A 22,670-nucleotide genomic window follows, 5' to 3' on the forward strand; every position below is an offset into this window, starting at 1 on the left:
TCATATCCCCTTTGCCAATCACCTGTCCAGCTCTTGGCTCCATCCCTCCCCCTCCTGTCTTCTCCTATCATTTTGGATCTCCCCCCTCCCCCTCCTACTTTCAAATCTCTTACTAACTCTTCCTTCAGTTAGTCCTGACGAAACGTCTCAGCCTGAAACGTCGACTGTACCTCTTCCTAGAGATGCTGCCTGGCCTGCTGCGTTCACCAGCAACTTTGATGTATGTTGCTTGAATTTTCAGCATCTGCAGAATTCCTGTTGTTACAGTTCTTAGAATGGTAAATTCGAAAGTCCAAGGGATTTATACAGTCAGGAGAGACTTTCCTAAAGTAAAGAATTCCTCGAAGTCATGACGTTACTGCTGATCCCAGCCAGAACCTGCCTTGTCCACAGGTTTCACAACGACAGAAATAATACGGTTTAAAGGAACTGACCTTTTCCTCTGGAGAATAGACACTGTGCAATCCTTCCTGCTTTAGCAGAGGATATCTCATGCAGGTTACTATTTCTTGAATGAAGATTCAATAAAGGTAGATTCTCTCCGAAACCGCCGAACGGTATCAGCTTTACCCGACTCTGCGAGTTCCTGTACTTTAGTAAGGTCTTCACTCTCCAATATTACTTACAATAGAAAGTAGAATTCCACTTTAAAATGAAACTGCGTCATAAGATGAATACGCAGCATAACGGAGTATCTGACGAATGAAATAACGAACTAAACTTAAAACTCAACTGGAAAAGCTAACTGCGTCACACCAGGGGTCTCCCCTTATATACCTGGTGAGAACATGTCATCACGTGACCTCACCGGTGGGAAAATTACATCATATGACCTCCACAAGACCAGTACATCATGCTCATCAGATACTCAATTACATCATGGTCATAAGACAGTCACAAGATACCCATGAGGTATGTAACACTCACAAAGACGACATCCATCAGTAAAGACCCCATTCATACAGGAGGTGACCTCTTCTTATTGCTACCATTAGGGTGGAGGTACTCAACATTTTAGGGATAACTTTTCCCCTCTGTCAGCAGATTTCTGAATGGATAATAAATGAACCCACGAACACTACCTCATTTTTTGTTGTTGGCTTTTTGCACTACTAATTTAATTGCTGCTGCAAAACAAGTGTGGTCTGACAAATGCCTTGTAAAGCTTCAGCATTATATCCTTGCTTTTATGTTCTAGTCCCCTCAAAATGAATGCTAACATTGTATTTGCCTTCTTTACCACTGACTCAACCTGTATGTGAACCTTTAAGGAATTCTGCATGAGGACTTCCAAGCTCATTGTACCTCTGATTTCTGAATTTTGTCCCCCTTTAGAAAATATTCTACATCTTTATTCCTCCTATCAAAGTGCATGACCATATAATTCTTTAAATTGTATTCCATCTGCTGCTACTTTTCCCATTCTCCTAATATGTCTCACTCATTCTGCAGATTCCCTCCTTCCTCAACACTATTCACCCCTCCACCTATCTTTCTGTCATCGCAAACTCGGCCACAAAGCTATCAAGTCCATCATCCAAATCACTGACATATAATGTGAAAAGTAGCTGTCCCAACACCGATCCCTGCAGAGCACCAGTCGTCACGAGCAGCCCATCAGAAAAGGAATGCACCCCCCATTCTCATTTTTGCTCCTTGCCAGTCAGCTATCTTCTATCTATGCTAGTATCTTTCCTGTAATACTATGGGCTCTTATTTAGCAGCCTTGTGTGCAGCACCTTGTCAAAGGCCGTCTGAAAATCCAAGTGAGCAACACCCACTGACTCTCCTTTGTCTATCCTGCTTTTTACTGCCACAAAATTATTTCAACAGATTAGTCAGGTAATATTTCCCCCAAGGAAACCATGCTGACTTTGGCCTATTTTGTACTGCCAAGTACCTGGAAACCTCATCCTTAACAGTGAGCTCTAGCATCTTCCCAAACGCTGAAGTCAGGCTAACTGGCCTAAAATTTTCTGCCTTTTGCCTCCCTTCTTCGATCTTGAATCATTCCAGATTGTAGTGATTCTTGAAAGGTCATTACTAATGCCTCCACATCTTTATCGACTACAGTTTGGAATCCAACACTATCATCCCCTCAAAGCTCTCAGTAAGTTTCAAGACCTTGGCCTCAGTACCAGCTTGTGCAGTTGGATCCTCTATTTTCTCACTTACAGACCCCAGTCAGTTTGGATTGGCAACAGCATCTCCTGCACGATATCCACAAGGAGCACCTTGCCCCCACTAAGCACAGCTCCAGTGCTGTATTTAATTTTGCAGACGATACCACTGGAATTGGCTGAATCAAGGTGATGACAGCATATAGGAGAGAGATTAAAAATCTGGTTGAGTGGTGCCACAATAACAACTCTCACACAGTTTAAGCAAGACCAAGGAGCTGATTATTGACTTCAAGAGGAGGAAACTTGTCTGTATTTAAATCCATCTGTCATTTTTCAGGCCATTTTTCCAGTTGGTCAAGATCCGGATGCAAGCTTTGATAACGTTCCTCTCCACCCACTATGCCCCCAATTTTGGTGTCCCCTGCAAATTTGTTGATCCAGGTTACCACATTGTCATCTAGATCTTTGATAAACACAGATCCATGCAACACACCATTAGTCACAAACCACCAGTCAATCTAATGCCCTCGCAGTTCGCATATACAAAGCTAGGTAGGGGTTAAGCACCATCTCAAAAATCAACTGACCTGGAAACTTTATTCAGGGTTTTCAATGAGAACTTGTAAAACTGCAGAAAAATATGTAAAATCTATATATTACTAAAACTCTCATGCTCTGTATGTCTGTTTGTCACCTCCAATTAGCACAAACGGTGCATTACAGCAGCACTTTTTTTTGGCTAAATCAAATTAAAATGCGCTAACTTACAGAATGCAGGCAAAGTTCAGGGTTATATATTCGTATAACATTGCTCATTCACCAAAAATCAACAGGCTCCCTTTTAACCCGAGAGCTGATCCGCCATCCTGGAAATCGGGATGCGACAGCCCGACGCATGCACACGGCCAGCCTCAGCAGCGACACCTACCGGAGCAAAAGGGCAGGGCAGCTCTATTTTGAGGGGTCACGTTCTGCTAATCACCATCAGCATGTGCAGGATTGGGACAGATCTAACTGCCACCCATCAATAAGAGATAATTAAATCTTATTGTAATGACATGCTCCGAGACACCCATAAAACCCTTTGCTGCAGTCAAAGGACAATGGTGAAAATATCACATCCATTTAGGAGAGCACCAACCACATCAAGAATAATTAGCATCCTTTGGTGTTACTGCTTCGTATCTTCTGTCCAGCATTAGGGTAAAAAAAAATTGTCAGCCTAATTATGCCGCGTGGAAAGGGAAGGGGGACATTATGGTCAAGAGATGATGCCAAACGTCGTCGGGAAGCGGCAAGGAGAGGGAGAGAACAAGAATCAGATAAGGCCAGGGCTGCACGACTCCAGGATCAAAGAGTCAGGACAAAAAAAGATGAGAGAAGAAGAGACAGAGGACGAGAGGCATGTATGTCTCCAGGATCAGAGACAAACAACAAACAACAGAAGAGACGAAGAGACGGCGGATGAAAGAACTGCACGTCTCCAGAATGACAACGAGAGGCACAAGGGTGTCAGATTAACCAGAAATGATGCCATCAAAAGTGTCCTTTGTTAAATGAGGAGCAGCTATACTTGCTTTGCTATGTGTTGTTCTTCTTTAATAAACTGAGGTCTTCTACTTCAGTTTCCAAAGCAAAGTGATACCAATAGCATTCAGGAAAATTTAATGTTCATTCTTGTCACATCGGACTGCACTACCCTTCTCTCAAAGGGTGCCCGAACGGGTCACCCTGTTGTCTAGTAGGAAATAAATTCAATATAGGATTATTGTGTGCCTGAATATACAAATACCATTGATTATTTTCACAATTGGTGTTAACCAGTGTAATATACACAATGTTCCATAACTATGCCGTGAAAACCAGATTGATATACAGTGATGTTCATACAAAATGAACAGCACCTCTAGAGGCCAGAACACAACCATCTAGTATCACTGTCTTTTCTTGCTAAGCCAGTGTTGAATTTAATTTGCTGCTTTTTGAATGGCAAATGAAGGCCTGCATCAGCCTTCCACGTGGGACTTTGTCAGAGGTCTTGCCAAAGTCTACGTAGGTAGCATCCAGCACCTTTCCTCCAACATTTATGGTAACCTCCTTGGGAAAAACTCCAACCAAACACAGTCATGTTGACTATCCTTAATCAGGTCCTATCTATCCAAATACCAACAGTTTCAAGAAAAAGTTTGTGAACCCTTTTCAATTATTTGGTTTTCTGCATTAATTACTCATAAAATGTAGTCTGATCTTCATCTAAGTCACAATAATAGACAAACCAATCTGTCTAAACTATAACACAAACAATTGTAATTTTCATGACTTTATTGAAGACATTATTTAATTAGTGACAGCCCAGGCTGGAAAAATTATGTGAATCCTTGTATTTAATAACTGATAGAAACTCCTTTAGCAACAATAACCTCCACCAAACATTTCCTGTAGCTGCTGACCAGACTTGCACAACAGTGAGGAGGCATTTTAAACGATTCCTCCATACTGAACTGTTTCAGTTCATCAACATTTCTGGGATATCTTGCATGAATAGCTCTTTTCAGGTCATGCTGCAGCATCTCAATTGGGTTAAGGTCTGGACTCTGACTTGGCTGTTCCAGAACACAGTTTCTTCTTAAGCCATTCTGTTGTTGACTTTCTCTTGAGCTTTGGATCATTGTCTTGTAGCTTCTATTAAGCTTCAGGTGATAGACCACTACCCTGACATTCTGCTGTAAAATGTCTTGATACAATTTTGAATTCATTGATCCTTCAATGATTGCAAGCTATCCAGGCCCTGAGGCAGCAAAGCAACTCGAAACCATGTTGTTTGCGTCGAAACCATGATGCTCCTTTCATGCAACACACATCAAAGTTGCTGGTGAACACAGCAGGCCAGGCAGCATCTCTAGGAAGAGGTACAGTCGACATTTTGGGCTGAGACCCTTCGTCAGGACTAACTGAAAGAAGAGCTAGTAAGAGATTTGAAAGGGGGAGGGGGAGATCTGAAATGATAGGAGAAGACAGGAGGGGGAGAGATGGAGCCAGGAGCTGGACAGTTGATTGGCAAAAGGGATGTGAGAGGATCATGGGACAGGAGGCCTAGGGAGAAAGAAAAGGGGGAGGGGGGAAATCCCAGAGGATGGGCAAGGGGTATAGTCAGTGGGACAAAGGGAGAAAAAGGAGAGTGAGAGAAAGAATGCGTGTAAATAAATAAATAACGGATGGGGTACGAGGGGGAGGTGGGGCATTAGCGGAAGTTTGAGAAGTCAGTGTTCATGCCATCAGGTTGGAGACTACCCAGACAGAATATAAGGTGTTGTTCCTTTAACCTGAGTGTGGCTTCATCTTTACAGTAGAGGAGGCCGTGGATAGACATATCAGAATGGGAATGGGATGTGGAATTAAAATGTGTGGCCACTGGGAGATCCTGCTTTCTCTGGCGGACAGAGCGTAGGTGTTCAGCGAAACGATCTCCTAGTCTGCGTTGGGTCTTGCCAATATACGGAAGGCCGCATCGGGAGCACCGGACGCAGTATATCACCCCAGCCAACTCACAGGTGAAGTGTTGCCTCACCTGGAAGGACGTCTGGGGCTCTGAATGGTAGTGAGGGAGGAAGTGTGAGGGCCTTTCACCATGCTTCACAGTTGGGATGTGGATTTGGTGTTGGTGTGCTGTGCCCTTTTTCCTCCAAATATAGCAGTGTGCATTTCTGCCAAAAAAGTTCAACTTTTGTCTCATCTACCTACAGAAAATTGTCCTAGAAGTGTTGTGGAACATCCAGGTGGTCTTTTGCAAGCTTGAGAAGTGTAACAATGTTTATTTTTGGAGAGCAGTTGTCGCTTCCATGGTGTCCTTACATGCGTACTATTCTTGTTCAGTGTTTTTCTTATAGTGGATATATGATTGGAGACTAGCATGTTCTAGAGACTACTGCAGGTCTTTTGCTGTTACCCCGGTTTCTTTTTCACCTTCTTCAGCATTGCATGTTGTGCTCTTGGTGTGATCTTTGCAGAATGGTCACTCCGAGAGAGATTAGCAACAGTACTGATTTCCTCCATTTATAGACAATTTCTCCTACTGTGGACTGATGAACACTCAGGTCTTTAGAAATACTTTTGTAGCCTTTTCCAGTTCCATGCATTTCTTCAATTCTTCTTCTAAGGTCCTCTGAAAGTTGTTTTGATTGAGGCATGGTGCACATAAACAGATCTTTCTTGAAAAGAGCAGGGTCTGTCAGTAACCTGTCTTTTTATAGGACAGGGCACCTCTACAACCCATACCTTCAATCTCATCTGATTGATTGGAACAACTGACTCCAAATAGTTTTTGTAGAAGGCATTACCCCAGAGGTTCACATTCTTTTTTGAACCTAGACTGTGATAGTTTAAATAGTGTACTCAATGTTGACAAGAAGTACGATTGTTTGTGTGTTATTTTAGGCAGATTGTGTTTGTCTGTTATTGAAGACTTAGATGAAGATCAGACCATATTTTATGCAGAGCAAATTTGGATCCTCGTTTTGCCTTCCTGATTTCTCTCAAGTGTTCTCTTCAATTTCTTAGAACATAAGAAATAGGAGCTGGAGTAGGCTATCTGACCCATCGAGCCCACTCTGCTATTCAATAAGATCATGGCTGATCTGGCCATGGACTCATCTCCACTTACCTACCTTTTCCCCATAACCTTTAATTCCCCAACTATGCAAAAATCTATCCAACTTTGTCTTAAATGTATTTACTGAGGTAGCCTCCACTGCTTCATTGTGCAGAGAATTCCACAGATTCACCACTCTCTGGGAAAAGCAGTTCATTCTCTTCTCCATTCTAGATCTACTCCCCTGAACCGTGAGGACATGTCCTCTAGTTCTTACCTACCAGTGGATACACCTTTCCTGTCTCTATTTTATGTGTACTCTCTCACATCTCAGCCACTGAAGCTTGTGACTCCTTCAAAGTTGTCCTTAGTCTCTTGGTGGCCTCCCTCACTAGTCCTGTTCTTGCACGGTCACTCAGTTTTGAGGCAGGTTTATAGCTTTGTGCCATATTCTTTCCATATCTTGATGATTGACTTAACTACTCCAACAGATATTCAGTGACTTAGAAATTTCCTTATATCCATCTCCAGACTCACCAGTGGTTGGACCTTCCAGATACAGATGTATTTTTACTGCAATAATTGAAACACCTTGACTGCACGCAGGTGATCTGCATTTAACTAATTAGGTGACTTCTAAAACCGATTGGCTGCACCAGTGATGATTTGGTGTGTCATATTAAAGGGAGCGAATACTTGGGCAATCAATTATCATGTGTTTTATGTTTGTAATTCATTTAGATCACTTGCAGAGATCTGTTTCCACTTTGACACAAAAGAGTCTTTTTCTGTTATTCATTGTCAAAAAATCCATATTAAATCCACTGTGATTCAGTGTTGTAAAACAATAAAACATGAAATCTTCCAAAGGGAGTGAATACTTTTTATAGGCATTATACTATGAATATATGGGCAAGATGTCAAAGGTATATTTGAAACTGGATTCATTTGTTGATTTAACAACATTTTAAAATTTCACCGAGTTTACAATTGTTTATAGGAACGACACTTTTGTATATATAATCAGTCAGTCAGTAATCCTTTCATTTCGCAGCCTCTTTATTTTAAGAGGCTTGCAAATATAATTTCTGAGATTAGTAAAATAAAAATCCTGAAGTTGCGAGTGCAAGACTATTTACTAACTTTTATATAAAAAAAACCTTAAAAATAGTCTGTTTTCCCTTAGATAACTCCAAGGTCCACTCCAGCAGCAGGAAATAGGATCCATGACTCACCCTTGTCAGGCCAGTCTAATGAAGACACCTTCACTCCAGGTGACAAGGAGGTAAGACCAAATTTCTTAAGATAAAATATGCATCAATGTTGATGTTTTATATTTAATTTTAACATTGAACTGTTTGCAGCCACTTAGTATGCAGCTTGACTGCTTTTATTTGTTGCTATGGTGCTTCCACAGAATGATAGCACTGTTGCTTCATAGCTTAGGGATCCTGGGTTCAGTTCTGATCTTGAGTGCTGTAACTTTACGTACGTACAATCAGACTAAGCAACCACAAACAGTTACTTGTATATTGTTTCTTACAGATTGTTTTTGCATTTGTATATTTTTTGTTCTTTATACTGTGTGTCTGTTTTGTTGGATCCTGAGTAGCAATCATTTTGTTCTCCTTTACACTTGTTTACTGAAGAATGACATTAAGCAATAAACACAAAGCCAATGTGTTGGAGGTTCTGAAAGGACCATACTATTTTATGTCATATTCAAGAGACGAGACATTTTTTCCCCTAACTACAGAAGTATATGTCTGCTACATTTGGTCATTGATATGGTCCTCCATAACTGCCTCCTTTTCATGGCTGAGGAGTTGTTTCCTGGATCATTGTTTGGACTTGAGTCATCTACAGGCATATGGTACAATGATATAAAGGAACCATATGGGAGCTATAGAGAGCCAAAGGTGGGGGGGTAGGTTGGAAACCCATCAAGACCATAAAAAATATAGGGGATGCATAAAAATGAAATAAAGGAAAGTGGTAGATTAGGTTAATCCATAGGTGATTTTTCCAGTATATTAAAGGCAGAAGAAGAACCATATAAAGAGTAGGGCTGATTTGGGTCTTGAAAAATCAGTGCACGGAGCCTGACAGTATAGATAAGTCTGAAATGAAGACTTTTTTTCAGTACTGTGGTGGTTTTGCAGAGGTGTACAAGATGATGGGCAACATAGATAGCCAGAGACTTTTTCCCAGGTGGGAATGGCTAATATGAGGGGCCAGATGGGATATACCCCAGGTTACAACAGCAAGCGAGGATGAGATTGCTTTGCCTTTGGGGATAATGTTTGTGTCCTCACTGGCCTCAAGAATAGTACCTGATGATTAGAGGGTGGAAAATGTTACTCCTTTGCTCAAGAAAGGGAGTTAGGGTAATGCTGGGTATTGTAGACCAGTGAGTCTTAATTCAATGGTGGGCAAATTATTTGAGAGAATTCATAGAGGCAGGATTTACAAGCATTTGGAGAAGCATGGTCTGATTAAGGTTAGGGATACCCAATATGGCTTTATGAGGGACAGGTCAAGCCTCACGAGGTGGAAGTGGTGTTTATATGCATTTTAGTAAAGTTTCCCATGGTGGGAGGGGAGATGGGGGTTGGCAGCTCACCTAGGTAAAGGAAAAACCCTGATCTCAAAGCTTCACTGCCTTATGGCTATACCCACTCATGGGGAAGGCTTCAGGAGTAAACCGTGAGGGGGACAAGTCCGGAGCTGAAGTCTAAGGGAGTCCTGCATAGAGTTCAATGCTGACTGGCAATTCCTGCAATGTGGCTGATACAAGCTGTATTGGTCTCTGCCATTCCTTTGGGTTCATCAGATGCGTGGAGAGGGAGAACTTGCTACATGGGCAAACAGCCTGTTTTCCATATTGTACTACCCAGGCTTGCATATCTAGACAGCTAGGATGCATATTCATGGTCAGTTTTGACCAACGGAAGCCCTCACTCCTGTGGTAGGGTCATTCAGAAAGTCAAGAGGCATGGGATCCAGAGAAACATAGCCCATAGAAGGCAAAGGGTGGTATAGATGGAGAGTATTCTGCCTGGAGGTCACTGACCAGTACTGTTCTGCAGGGATCTCTTCTGGGATCCCTGCTCTTTTGTGAGTTTTATAAATGACTTGGATGTAGAATTGGAAGAGTGGGTTCGTATGTTTTGTGTTCACAGAAAGGTTAGTAGAGTTGTGGATAGTGTGGAGGGTTATTGTAGGTTGTGTTGGGGCTTTGACAAGATGCAGAGCTGTGCTGAAAAGTGGAAGATTGAGGTCAACTCGGAAAAGTCAGAAGTGATTCATTTTGGAAGGTCCACTCTGAAGGCAGGATACAGGGTTAATGGCGGGATTCTTGGCAGTGTAGAGGAACAAAGGGATCTTTTAGACCATGACTATAGATCCCTTAAAGTTGCCATGCAACTTGATAGGATTGTTAAAAAGGCATATGGTTTATTGGTCTTCATTAGTAAGGGGATTGAGTTCAAGTGCTGTGAAGTAATGTTGTAGCTTGATAAAACAGTGGTTAGACCACACTTGGAATAGTGTGCTCAATTCTGGTTGCCCCATTATAAAACAATGTGGAAGCTTTAGAGAGGGTGCAGAGGAGATTTACCACGATGCTGCCCGAAGTAGAGGAAATGTCTTTTTTTTTTTGGCATGTGCCTGCATGCGTGTGGGTCTGTGCGTGTGCGTCTGTGCACGTCTGTGATGATGTCTTTTTCATGGCTTTTTACAAGGCGCGGAGTGAGAGAAAGAGTGTGTGGCGTGCCACTCCTCACACAGACATTTTTGCAGTATTTTCCCCTTTATTTGATGAGGTCGAGTTGTAATCTCGACATTCAACCCGGCACGGTTGGAAAGCGTACTCGGGAGCGGACCCGACTGGTTTTGATCTTGGGAACCTCTGCTCCTGGGTCTGGCACCGATGTCATTGCACCACCAGCCAGCCCTGTAGAGAGACTGTCTTATGAAGGTAGGTTGAGTGAGCTAGGGCTTTTCTCTTTGGAGTGAAGAAGACCGAGAAGTGACTTGATAAAGGTGATCAAGATGAGAGGCATAGGTAGCCAGACTTTTTCCAAGGGCAGAAATGGATAAAAATAAAAAAATAAGGTGAAAGAGGGCATAGATTTAAGGTAGTTGGAGGAAAGTATGGTTGGGCGGAGGGGATGTCAGAGTTAAGTTCTTTATCCAGAGTGGTGGAACACCCTGCCAGGGGTGGTGGTAGATGCAGATACATTCGGAGCATTTAAGAAACTCTTACGTAGACACATGGATGATTGAAAAATGGAGGGCGGCTATGTAGGAGGGAAGGGTCAGACGATTCTGAGGAACAAGATATGCGTATATCAAGAAGGATGGCTGATTAGCAGTAGTCAGTGTGGCTTTGTGCAAGGGAGACCATGTCTTATGAACTTCATTGAGTTTTTTGATGAGGTGACCAAGAAAGTGGATGAGGGCAGGAAGGTAGGTGTGGTTTAGATGGAATTCAGGAAGGCCTTTAAGGTTTCTTTAGGTTGCATGGGATTCGGGAGGTATGGCTAATTGGATATGCAGTTGGCTTGATGGTAGAAAATGGAGGGTGAGAACGGAAGGTAGTGGATTGGATGGCAGCCTCCTGTGTCATTGCAAGTATAAAGTGAGAGATATGACCCCAAGTTCCAGATGCTCCCAAATGAAGCTTTGATCACACCGTTAGGAACCGTCAGGATCTTGTACATTTAACGATGACTGCTCGGAAGTATCTATAATGTTTTTATCTTAACTTGGAGCTGACTGCTAATAAAGTATTTCAGATGCTTGTTATGATGTATACTTTCAAATTACATTTCAGCTGAGATAATTAAACTCCAGGAAGAAACTAAAGTGTATACATTGGAAAAAAAAACTCTTGGCTGTCAGGAAGTGGTTTTGGGCCCTTTGGAGGCTCACGCTAAAACAGGCTGAAGTCAGCATGGTTTCCTTGCCCAAGTGTTGGAATACTTTGAGGAAATAACAGACAGGCTAGACGAGAGTCATTGGATGTTTAGACCATAAGACCATAAGTTATAGGAGCAGAATCAGGCTAATCAGCCCATCGAGTCTGCTGTGCCACTTCTTTATGGCTGATCCATTTTTCCTTCCTGCCTCAATCTGCTGCCTTCTCCCCATATCCCTTCATGCCCTGAACAATCAAGAATCTATCAACCTCTGCCTTAAATATACATAAAGACTTGGCCTCCACAGCTGCCTGTGGCAAAGAATTCCACCGATTCACTGCTCTCTGGCTAAAGACATTCGTCCTCATCTCTGTTCTAAAAGGATGCCCCTGTATTCTGAGGCTGTGTCCTCTGGTCTTAGACATTCCCACCGTCGGAAACATCCACTCTTATCAAGTCCTTTCACCATTTGATAAGTTTCAGTTAGGTGATCCCTCATTCTTCTGAATTCCAGTGACTACAGGTCCAGAGCCAACAAATGCTAATCCTGGAATCATTTTCGTGAACCTCCTTTGAACCCTCTCCAGTTTCAGCACATCCTTTTTAAAATAAAGGGCCCAAAACTGCTCTCAGTGCTCCAAGTGAGGCCTCTCTTGTATTCTAGTCCTCTTGAAATTATTGCTAACATTGCATTTGCCTTCCTCACCATAGACTCAATCTGCAAACTAACCTTTAGGAAATTCTGCATGAGGGCTCCCAAATCCCTTTGTGCTTCAAATTGGGCACGGGGTTGGGGACTGGAGTGCTAGGGCTGAGGATTGGGATTTTGGTTTGCAAGCACAGGTGGTGGAAAGTGAGACTGTCAGGAAGGACAGGCAGATGATGGGGTAAAATTCAGTCAGTTTGATGAGTTGCAGTGTAAGGGGGGACACAATTGAAAAGGATGACAAATAAAGGATTGAAGGTGTTACATTTGAATGCATGCACAATACAAAATAAGGTGGATGAAGTAGATGATCTTGTAGTGTTAGAGACTGGCAGGTTTGATGTGGGTATCATTGAGACGTGGCTGAAAGACAATTGTAGTTGGGAGCTTAGTAACCAATGATACACAATCTATACAATCTATTAGAAAGACTTGCGGGTAGGCAGATGAGGAGGAGGAGTGGCTCAGCTGGTAAAATAGAAATCAAATCTTAGAAAATGGTGACATAGGATTGGATGACGAGGAATCCTTATGGGTAGAGTTAAGAAACTGTAAGGATAAGAAGACCCTTATGGGAGTTATTTACAGGCCTCCAAACAGTAGCCAGGATATGGTCTACAAATTACAACGGGAGATAGAAGAAACATGCCAAAAAGGCAATGTTATATTAGTCATGGAAAATTTCAATATGCAGGTAGATTGGGAAAATCAAGTTGATGCTGGATCACAAGAGAAAGAGTTTGTGGAATGCCTCTTAGATGGCTTTTTGGAGCAGGTTGTGTTTGAGCCCACGAGGAGACAGCAACTTTGTGAAATAAACCAGATATGGTTCAGGAGCTTAAGTCAATGGAACCGTTGGGAAAACGGTGATCATAACATGATGGAATTCACCCTGCAATTTGAGAGGGAGAAGCTAAGGTCAGATGTATCAGTATTGTTGTGGAGTAAGGGGATTTAGGAATGAGAGAGGAGCTGGCCAAGGCTGATTAGAAGGAGACACTAGTAGGGAAGATGGCAGAGCAGCAGTGGTTGAAGTTTCTGGGAGCATTTCAGAAGGTGCAGGGTAGATACATCCCAAGGAAGAGGAAGTATTCTAAAGGCAGGAAGACACAGTCGTGGGGGACAAGGGATGTCAAAGCCAACATAAAACCAGAAGAGTGGGCATATAATAGAGCAAAAATTATTTGCAAGTTAGAGGATTGGGAAATTTTAAAAAATCAAACTGAAGGTAACTAAAAATACATGGGAGGGGAAGATGAATTCTAAAAGTAAGCTAGGCAATAATATCAAAAATAATACCAAAAGTTTTTTTCAGATATATAAAGAGTAAAGGGGGGAGAATAGATATTGGACTGCTGAAAAATAACACTGGGGAGATAGGAAGGGGGACAAGGAAATGGTGAACAAACTGAGTACTTAGCATTCGTCTTCACCATAGAAGTATGCTGGAAGTTCGAGGGTGTCAAGGTGCAGAAGTGAGTGCAGTTGCTATTACTGGGGAGATGGTGCTCGGGAAACTGAAGGGTCTGAAACCTGATGAACTGCATCTCAGGTTTCTAAAAGAGATAGCTGAAGAGATTGTAGAGCCACTGGTAATGGTCTTTCAAGAATCAGTAGGTTCTGGCATGGTTCCAGAGTGATGGAAATTTGCAAATGTCACTCCACTCTTTGAGAAGAGAGGGAGGCAGAAGAAAGGAAATTATAGGCCAGTTAGTCTGACCTCAATGGTTGGGAAGATGATGGCATTGATTGCTTAGGATGTAATTTCAGGGTATTTGGGGGCACATGATAAAATGGGTCTAAGTCAGCTTGGCTTCCTTAAGGGTTGGAATTCTTTGTAGACATAACAAACGGGATAGACAAAGAAGAATCATAGGATGTTGTTTACTTGGATTTTCGTGGTGTGCAGGAGGCTGCTAAACAAGGTATTACAGGGTAATTATAGCCCAGGGTATTACAGGAAGAATACTTGCATGGATAGAGCATTGGCTGATTGGCAAGGAGTGGAAATAAAGGGAACCTTTTTGGACTAGTGGTGTTCCACAGGGATCAATGTTGGGTGCACTACTTTTAATGTTACAATATATGTTAATAATCTGGATGATGAAATTGATTGCTTTGTTGTCATGTTTACGGATGATATATATGGGTAGTGTTGAGGAAATGTAGTCTATGGAATGATTTGGACAGATTGGGAGAATGGGCAGAGATAAGTTCTTTATTAGTAAGGGCATCAAAGGGTAGGAGAATGGGGTTAAGAGGGAGAACGTATCAGCCATGATCAAATTGTGGAACAGACTCTGTGGGTCAAGTGGCATAATTCTGCTCCTACATCTTATGGTCTTATGAGTTTCCACTTTACTAAAGAATCCCTGGGTTTGCAGTTTAATGGTGAATCAAAAATAAGACCTGAACATGCTAGATCTGTATGTCATGAAGTTTAAAGGTGTCTGGATATAACTTGGTATAATATTTGGGCTGATGACTTTTTCTAATTTGCTTTTTTATTTGAAGCATATTTGTGCCTCTCTGCTCTTGGTTTGTTTTGGCTATTAAGAATTTAATATTTATATTTTCCTTTTTCTTTTTTGCTGTTTATACTTGAACAGTAGTAGTATTCCTGAAAAGTGGAAGATTTTCTCATGCTTAGTTTGGGCTTAAATAAAGCATATCATGCGAATTAAGCTTCTGTTAATGCTGGAATAGTCAGGTGATGTGGTTTTAATAAGAGAAACTTTCAGAAACTTTGGTAGTTATTTGAATGAGAGTTCCTTTTGCACGTAAAAGATCAAGATGCTTTTGCTGCTGCTCCCTTTTAAACAACGTCCACGATGTTACTTGGTTTGAAGGTGCTTGACTATTTTACTTATTTCAGCTGCAAATCCTTATTGTCCTTTTGCAATGTCTGGAGATCGTTGTAACTTGTTTATAACAGGAATCTAGAACATGTTGTCACTGGTGCAAAAATGATTTTCTTTTGTCCAACTCAATGGATCTTTAGAAAAGTCAAATTCTAATAGAATGTATGGAACATATGGTTTAACGCATTGTTATTTTATTACTGAGATTTCCATAATTTCCTGAGTATTTCTTTGTTTCCCTTTCTGTTTGTGAACGAGACAGCTGTTGGCCGAGATGATAACAGAGCCTGCTTTTCTCTCTGAGTACACTATCTTTGCTCTGGAAAGCATCAAGCGGCTTAAACCGCTGAATATCAATGTGGTGAGTCCTCCCACCCTACCAGCAATGCCATGGTAGTGTAGGAGAAGCATTTTGGAAGAGAAAATTATGTTGCTTGAAGCTTGCATTTTTTTTTCCAAGGCATTTAGTACTGAACCTTGAGTTTATCTAGGGGTTTCAATAAGTATTGTTGATGTCTACTTTGCAAACATACCCAAATAGTGCTTTAAGTGTCTGTTCAGATTTGGAGAATGGGAACTTCAAATATGGGAATTGTAAGCTCTTACCTCCAACAGAATAATGAAACCCTTAAATAATCAATATATGGTTTGCTGTAGAATATTAACCAGGTATTGCTTTTGAATACTAGCTGATGTGAATAATATCCACAAATGCATGTTTTATAAATTAATACATCAAAGCAAAGACTAACTTAATGTTAACATCTTGAGCTTGGTTATGTTGTGTATTTTATTAAACTTAGATAGACTGAGCTATTAAATGACTATTTTGTTGCCTTACTGTAGTACATCTGATGTAACATTAAATTGAAACCAATTGACAATGTCTGTCAAGGAGTGTAATTGTAAATGCTAACAATTATTTATAGAACGCTAGAGTGCAGAAGCTTGCCCCTTGGCCTAGCAGTTATCGACATTAGCCGCATTTCTTTAAGACGTCATTTTGAAAATCCTGTTTCATACAAAAACAGACGTTGCTGGAAACACTCAGCAGGTCAGGTGGTATCTATGGAAAGAAAACTGCGAATGTTTCCGTCCTGGATCCTTTCTCAGAATTTTTTCCCTTTGAAAGACGTTGAACAAGACTTGGTAAATAGAGTTGCTATGTCAATTGAATTTGTAGCATTAACTGGATTCTAACTCCCTTGTTACCCACGGCCTCTACTTTGGGATAACGAAAATTGTTGCTTCACTGGGCTACACAAGGACCCCTCAGATGTGTTGTGTTTAATTGGACTGATGGGCTGAAAAGATCTTGAAGTTTGGTACATTGTGCAAACTTCCCAGAGTTTGCACTATGTGAGAGTTATTAACTGACCGTTCACCCCCCTCCCTTCCCCCAAAAACATCAACATTAATTGTTGGAGGTCCCATCCGGAATTTTGTGTTGGATTCTCTAGTGCAGGAAAGGTACTGACTTCAATGGGAGCACAACGAAGATTGATCAAAATTATATGGCTGTTAATGAAGTTGAGGTAACTACTTGCATCAATTTGGATTCCTTTAAGTAAAGGCAATTAAGGTATAATTTAATTGAGGTGTTTAACATTTAATAGAAGGTTAGATGGAATTAGCATTTAGTCGAGAACTGTGAACCTTAAAATTTGATGCAAACCATTCAAAGTTCAGAAAACACTTGTTGGAAACGATTGCAGAATCCTTCAGCTCTTAAGCTGAAGTATTCTTAGAGCTAAAAGAATACAAAAAACTGAATACTCTATAAATTTTGGTAGTCAAGGGTATAAAAGTCACTTCTTCACCACCCTGTCACTTCTATTGTGCCATAGGCTGAAAGCAACTCACCAGAGTCCTTTGTCCCAAGCCAGTCTTTCAAGGTATAGCCCATATTTGAAGATCCTTCCTCTGCGAGGGATGAGGTCTTTGGAACTTCTGACGTTTCTGTCACACTGGTTTTTTTATGGGATGGAGTTGCTACTCTCATGCCTAAACCTCCTCCTTTTGCAGCCAGGCCCGGAACCCCCCCCCCCCCCCCCCCATGGTAGGTGAGACTGGAACTAGGAGACACAGCCTCAAGGTTCAGAGGGACATATGTCAGTGGCCTTGCGAAAATCCAAGTAAACACATCCACCAGCTCTCCTTTGTGTGATCTGTTTATTACTAAGCAACACACATTAAAGTTGCTGGTGAACACAGCAGGCCAAGCAGCATCTCTGGGAAGAGGTACAGTCGACGTTTCAGGCCGAACCCTTCGTCAGGACTAACTGAAAGAAGAGCTAGTAAGAGATTTGAGAGGGGGAGGGGGAGATCCAAAATGATAGGAGAAGACAGGAGGGGGAGGGATGGAGCCAAGAGCTGGATAGTTGATTGGCAAAAGGGATATGAGAGGATCATGGGACAGGAGGCCTAGGGTGAAAGAAAAGGGGGAGGGGAGAAACCCAGAGGATGGGCAAGGGGTATAGTGAGAGGGACAGAGGGAGAAAAAGGAGAGAGAGAGAGGAAAAAAATGTGTATATATAAATAAATATACACATCTATCCTCTGGTTTGCAGAATAATGAGAAATGCAGTTTTATTTCAAAATCAGAATCAGGTTTATTCTCACTATGTCTTGAAATTTGCTTTTGTGACAGCAGTACAGTGCAAAGATATAATTTTAAAAGTCCAGTCACAATTAAAAAATTAATAGTGCAATTGAGTAATAGTGGGTGAGTGTTCATGGGCTGTTTCAGAAATCTGATAGAGTGGAAGAAGCTGTTCCTAAAATATTGAGTGTGGGTCTTTACGCTCCTGTACCGTCTCTTTGAACATAAGGACATAAGAAATAGGAACAGGAGTAGGCCATCTGGTCCTTGAACCTGCTCTGCCGTTCAATAATACCTTGGCTTATCTGACCATGGACTCATCTCCACTTGTGTGCCTTTTCCCCATAATCTTTAATTCCCCAACTATGCAAAAATCTATCCAATCTTGTCTTAAATATATTAATTGAAGTAGCTGCCACTGCTTCATTGGGCAGAGAATTCCACAAATTCACCACTCTTTGGGAAAAGCAGTTTCTCCCCTGAATCCCTTAATTCTAGTTTCTCCCACCAGTGGAAACAACTTTACTGATTCTATCTTATCTATCCCTTTCAAAATTTTATGTTTCTATAAGAACTCCTCTCATCCTTCTGAATTCCAGCAAGTACAGTCCTAGGCGACTCAATCTCTCCCCATAGTCTAACCCCCTCATCTCTGGAATCAACCTGGTGAACTTCTGCACCGCCTCCAGAGCCAGTATATTCTTGCTCAAGTAAGGAGACCAGAACTGCACGCAGTATTCCAGATGTGTTCTCGCCAGTACCCTATACAGTTGCAGCATAACCTCCTTGCTCTTAAATTCAATCCTTTTAGCAATGAAGACCAAGATTCCATTTGCTGCCTTGGGAGCCTGCTGCACCTGCAAACCAACCTTTTGCGATTCATGCACAAGCACTCCCAAGCAGCATGCTGTAATCTTTTACCATTTAAATACTAACCTGATCTTCCATTTTTCCTTCCAAAGTGGGTAGCCTCGCATTTACTAACATTGTACTCCATCTACCAGACCCTTGCCCACTCACTTAACTTATCTATATCCTCTGCATAATTTGCTTTTCCACTCAATTTAGTGTCATCAGCAAACTTAGATACACTACACATGGCCCCATTTCCCAGACCGTTAATGTATATTGTAAACAGCTACGGATCCAGCACCAACCCCTGATGATTGCCAACCAGGGAAACACTCATGTATCCCAACTCTCCGCTTTCTATTAGTTAACCAATCTTCGATCCATGCTAATGTAACCCTCAGGGTCGCCCAGTTCGTGTTCATCCAGGGGAAACAGCCTTTGGCCCCGCCAAACTTGGAAATCACGTTTGTGTGGATGCTCTGTAATGTACCGCCTAGTTATAAACCCAGAACGCAAAATATCAGACAGTACACCATATGCAATTAAACGATTGAACTTTATGAATCTTAATCCGAATATAGGGTTAGTAATGAAAATATAAAAAAAGGGCCCAATTCAAGGAAAAGTCCAAAATTCACATTGGAGCTCACTCAGTAGTCATTCTTCCACCATCGGTCTCCTCCGAGCGTCGCCAATCTTCGGCCCGTCAGATCCCAGTCCACTCCGTCCGGTGCTCTACCAGCCCTCTCCACATGCGTCTTCCCTCTTCATCTTTCCTCGACAAAAGACCATGAATAAACGTCCTTCCAGGTACACAAGACAAAGCAACAATCTCCGATTGGCTAACATGCAATACCACAGTCCTGTTATCTCCAGCCATAACCCAAAAATTGCTGCTACAGAGAAACCGTTACCTCAGCAGTGAACATTACAGAGAAGCCATTACGTTAGCTTTAGCAGTGAAACATTACAAAGAAGCCATTACATTAGCAGTGAATCCTTACAGCACGTTACACTGATACATCACCACTAGCTCTGTGCATCCTTATCTTTATAAGTCTTTTATGTGGCACCTTATTGAATGCATTCTGGAACTCCAAGTAAATAATGGCCATCTGTTCCCCTCTATCCACTGCACTTGTTATATCCTCAGAGAACTCCGGTAAGTTTGACAGCCAGGACCTGCCTTTGTTGAATCCATGCTGCGTCTGCATGTTGGATCCATTTCTTTCTAGATGCCTCACTACTTCTTTAAATATAGCTTCAAGCATTTTTCCAACTACAGATATTAAACTAACTGACTTAACTAACCTGTCTTTTACCTACATCCTTTTTTTTCTGAACAGTGGCGGGACAGTCGCCTTCTTTTAATCTCCTGGGACCTGTCCAGAGTCCAGAGAATTTTGGTAAATTATCACCAAACCCTGTATGATCTCTGCCATTTCTTTCAGTACCCTGGGATGCATTCCATCAGGACTAGAGGACTTGTCTATCTTTAGGCCCGCTGGTTTGCTCAGGACTACCTTTTTAGTGATCCTTGCCTCCCGTTGCATCCATATCATCTCATATCATTGACGATAGTAATGAGAAAAATGCATACCCTGATGGTCAGGGTCCTTAATGATGGATGCTGCTACCTTGAGGATGATGTCCTTGATGCTGGGGAGGGTTTTGCTGTGACAGAGCTTGCTGAGATTACCATCAACTACAGCCTCTTTTGACACCCAGGAACTTAAAACTGCTCATCCTTTCCACTGCTGACCCTTCAACGTGTTCTCCTGACTTTCCATTTCTGGAGTCCATAGTTAATTCCTGGGTCTTGATGTTAAATGCAACACCAGTCACCCAGCCAAACTCTTTCTCTCCTGTATATTTCTTATTGACATGTGAGATTCTGCCAGCAACAGTGCTGTCATCAGTGAATTTTATAGATGGTGTTTGAGCTGTACCTGGCCACAAAGTCATAAGCATAGAGAGATATTGTCAGTGAGGAGGAGGGTTTTGATTTTGGAAGTTGAAGGTAAGCATGAAGGATTGTGGATGAAATGAGAGATCTTTGTGTCTAAGTCCATAGTTCTATGAAGGATGCAACTCTGATGTATGGCATGCTTGATCAGGGGATAGAAGGCATATTTCCTTAAATGCTTGGTAGGGATATTATTGGAGAAGATTTTTAGTGATGGGGTCCACTCTCATCTGGAAAAGCATAGACATAGATTACACAAACTGGCATGGGTTTGTATGTGGGAGTTTGTGCCGAAAAACTTAAGTGGGTTTTTGAGGAGGTGACAAAGACAATTAAAAGTAGGGCAGTGGGCTTTGTTTATTTATTTAGCAATAGAGCTCTTCAAGCCATGCTGCCTCAGCAACCCAGATTTTAATCCTAACCAAATGATGGGACAATTTACAATGACCAGTTAACCTACCTGGTATGTATTTGCTCTGTGGGAGGAAACTGGAGCACCCAGGGAGGACATACGGACTCCTTAAAGATGATGCTGGAATTGAACTTCAAACTACAACGCACAAGCGATAATAGCGTCTTGTCAATATGCTACTGTGGTGCATGTTGTCTACATGAAGTTTAGTAAAGCATTCCCCAAGGTCCCTTGTGCAGGTTGATCCAGAGAATTAAGGCACATGAGATCAATGGAGACTTGGTAAATAGATAAAAAAAATCGCTTGGCTTTTGAAGATAGAGGATAGTAGTGGAGGGGTGTTACTCTGATTAGAGGTTTGTGACTTGTGGCATTTGACAGTGATTAGTGCTGGGACCTCTATGATACGGATATACGATTTTGATGAACATACAGGTGGGCAAATTAGTAGACACAAAAATTGGTGAAGTTGAGTAATGAGGAAGGCTGTCACAGATTCAGCAGCATGTAGACGAGATAGAAATGTGAGCAGAGAAATGGTAAATTAATTTTATTCCGGGCAGGTGGCACTTGAGAGGTCAAATGTAAGAGCAAAGTATACAATAAATGGAAGGACACCTAACAGCTCTAATACATAGAGGGATCTTTGTGTGCAAGTCCAGAGGTAAGAATGGTAATCTAAGTAGACAGGGTTTAAAGGAGGCCTATGACATACTTACCTTTATTGATTAAGGCTTTGAGCAGAGATTTCTGGCAGTCATATTGCCCCTCTATGAAATTGGTCAGGGCAGATTTGAAGTAATATGTGTAATTCTGGTCACTGCATTACAGAAAGGATATGGAGAGGCCACAGAAAACATTCATGGGGATTTTCCTTGGATTTGAGAGAATTTACTATTTGAAGCCCTTAGACAAACTTGCGTTGTTTTCTCTGGAAGGGTGACTTGGTAGAAGTGTACAAGATCAGAGGCATAGATAAGGTAGATCTTCCTCAGGATGGACATCAGACGCTAGTAGACATAGGTTCAAACTGTGAAATGGAGGAGTAAGAAAGTATAAAGAAGACATATATAGCTATTTTTTTAAAACAAGGAGGTGTGTGCCTGGAAAGTGCTACCGGGGAAATGGTGGAAGCAGATATGATAGCAATGTTTAAAAAGCATTTAGAAGTCTGAGCAGAAAGGGAATAGAGATATGCATCATGCAGGTGGGATTAGTTCTCTTTTGACTTTATGGTTTCTGCAGACATGGTTGTGCTGTGCTACCTTTTAGATGTTAAGTAATAGGACATTATTTTGCAACTTGATAAATCAGTTTTTAAGCCACAATTGGAGTTTTGTGTGCAGTTGTGGTTGCCACATTACAGGAAGGATGTAATTGCACTGGAAAGAATGCAGAGGTGATTCAGAGGACATTGTCTGGATTGGGGACTTGATTGGGTGATCTGAGTTTGTTTTCCCTGGAGTAAAGGAGGGGGATAGATGACCTCATGAGATTATGATTGCAACCCTATATATTCTTCCTGAGGTAAAGTGTGCAGAAAAACTAGGCATCCCAAATCGAGCTGTGGGACAATTTGCATATCTTCTGTTTCATTGCATTTTTGTTTGTTTTCTACACATCATCATTTTGATCATA

The 22,670-nt window shown here is 41.7% G+C and overlaps 1 protein-coding gene across 3 annotated transcripts in view; it reads left to right on the plus strand.

Moving 5' to 3' along the window:
• golga4 (golgin A4) overlaps positions 1–22,670 on the plus strand; it is a 246,147-nt gene that overhangs the window by 18,836 nt on the left and 204,641 nt on the right. For 2 of the 3 annotated variants that reach the window (XM_072263075.1, XM_072263085.1), the window contains exons 2-3: positions 7,898–7,996; positions 15,463–15,561. In XM_072263075.1, the coding sequence (XP_072119176.1) occupies positions 7,898–7,996; positions 15,463–15,561 (198 nt within the window). The remainder of the gene's footprint in view (positions 1–7,897; positions 7,997–15,462; positions 15,562–22,670) is intronic. The other variant, XM_072263094.1, reaches the window with a different exon arrangement.

This window comes from Mobula birostris, chromosome 1, assembly GCF_030028105.1.
Source record: "Mobula birostris isolate sMobBir1 chromosome 1, sMobBir1.hap1, whole genome shotgun sequence".
Lineage (NCBI taxonomy): Eukaryota > Metazoa > Chordata > Chondrichthyes > Myliobatiformes > Myliobatidae > Mobula > Mobula birostris.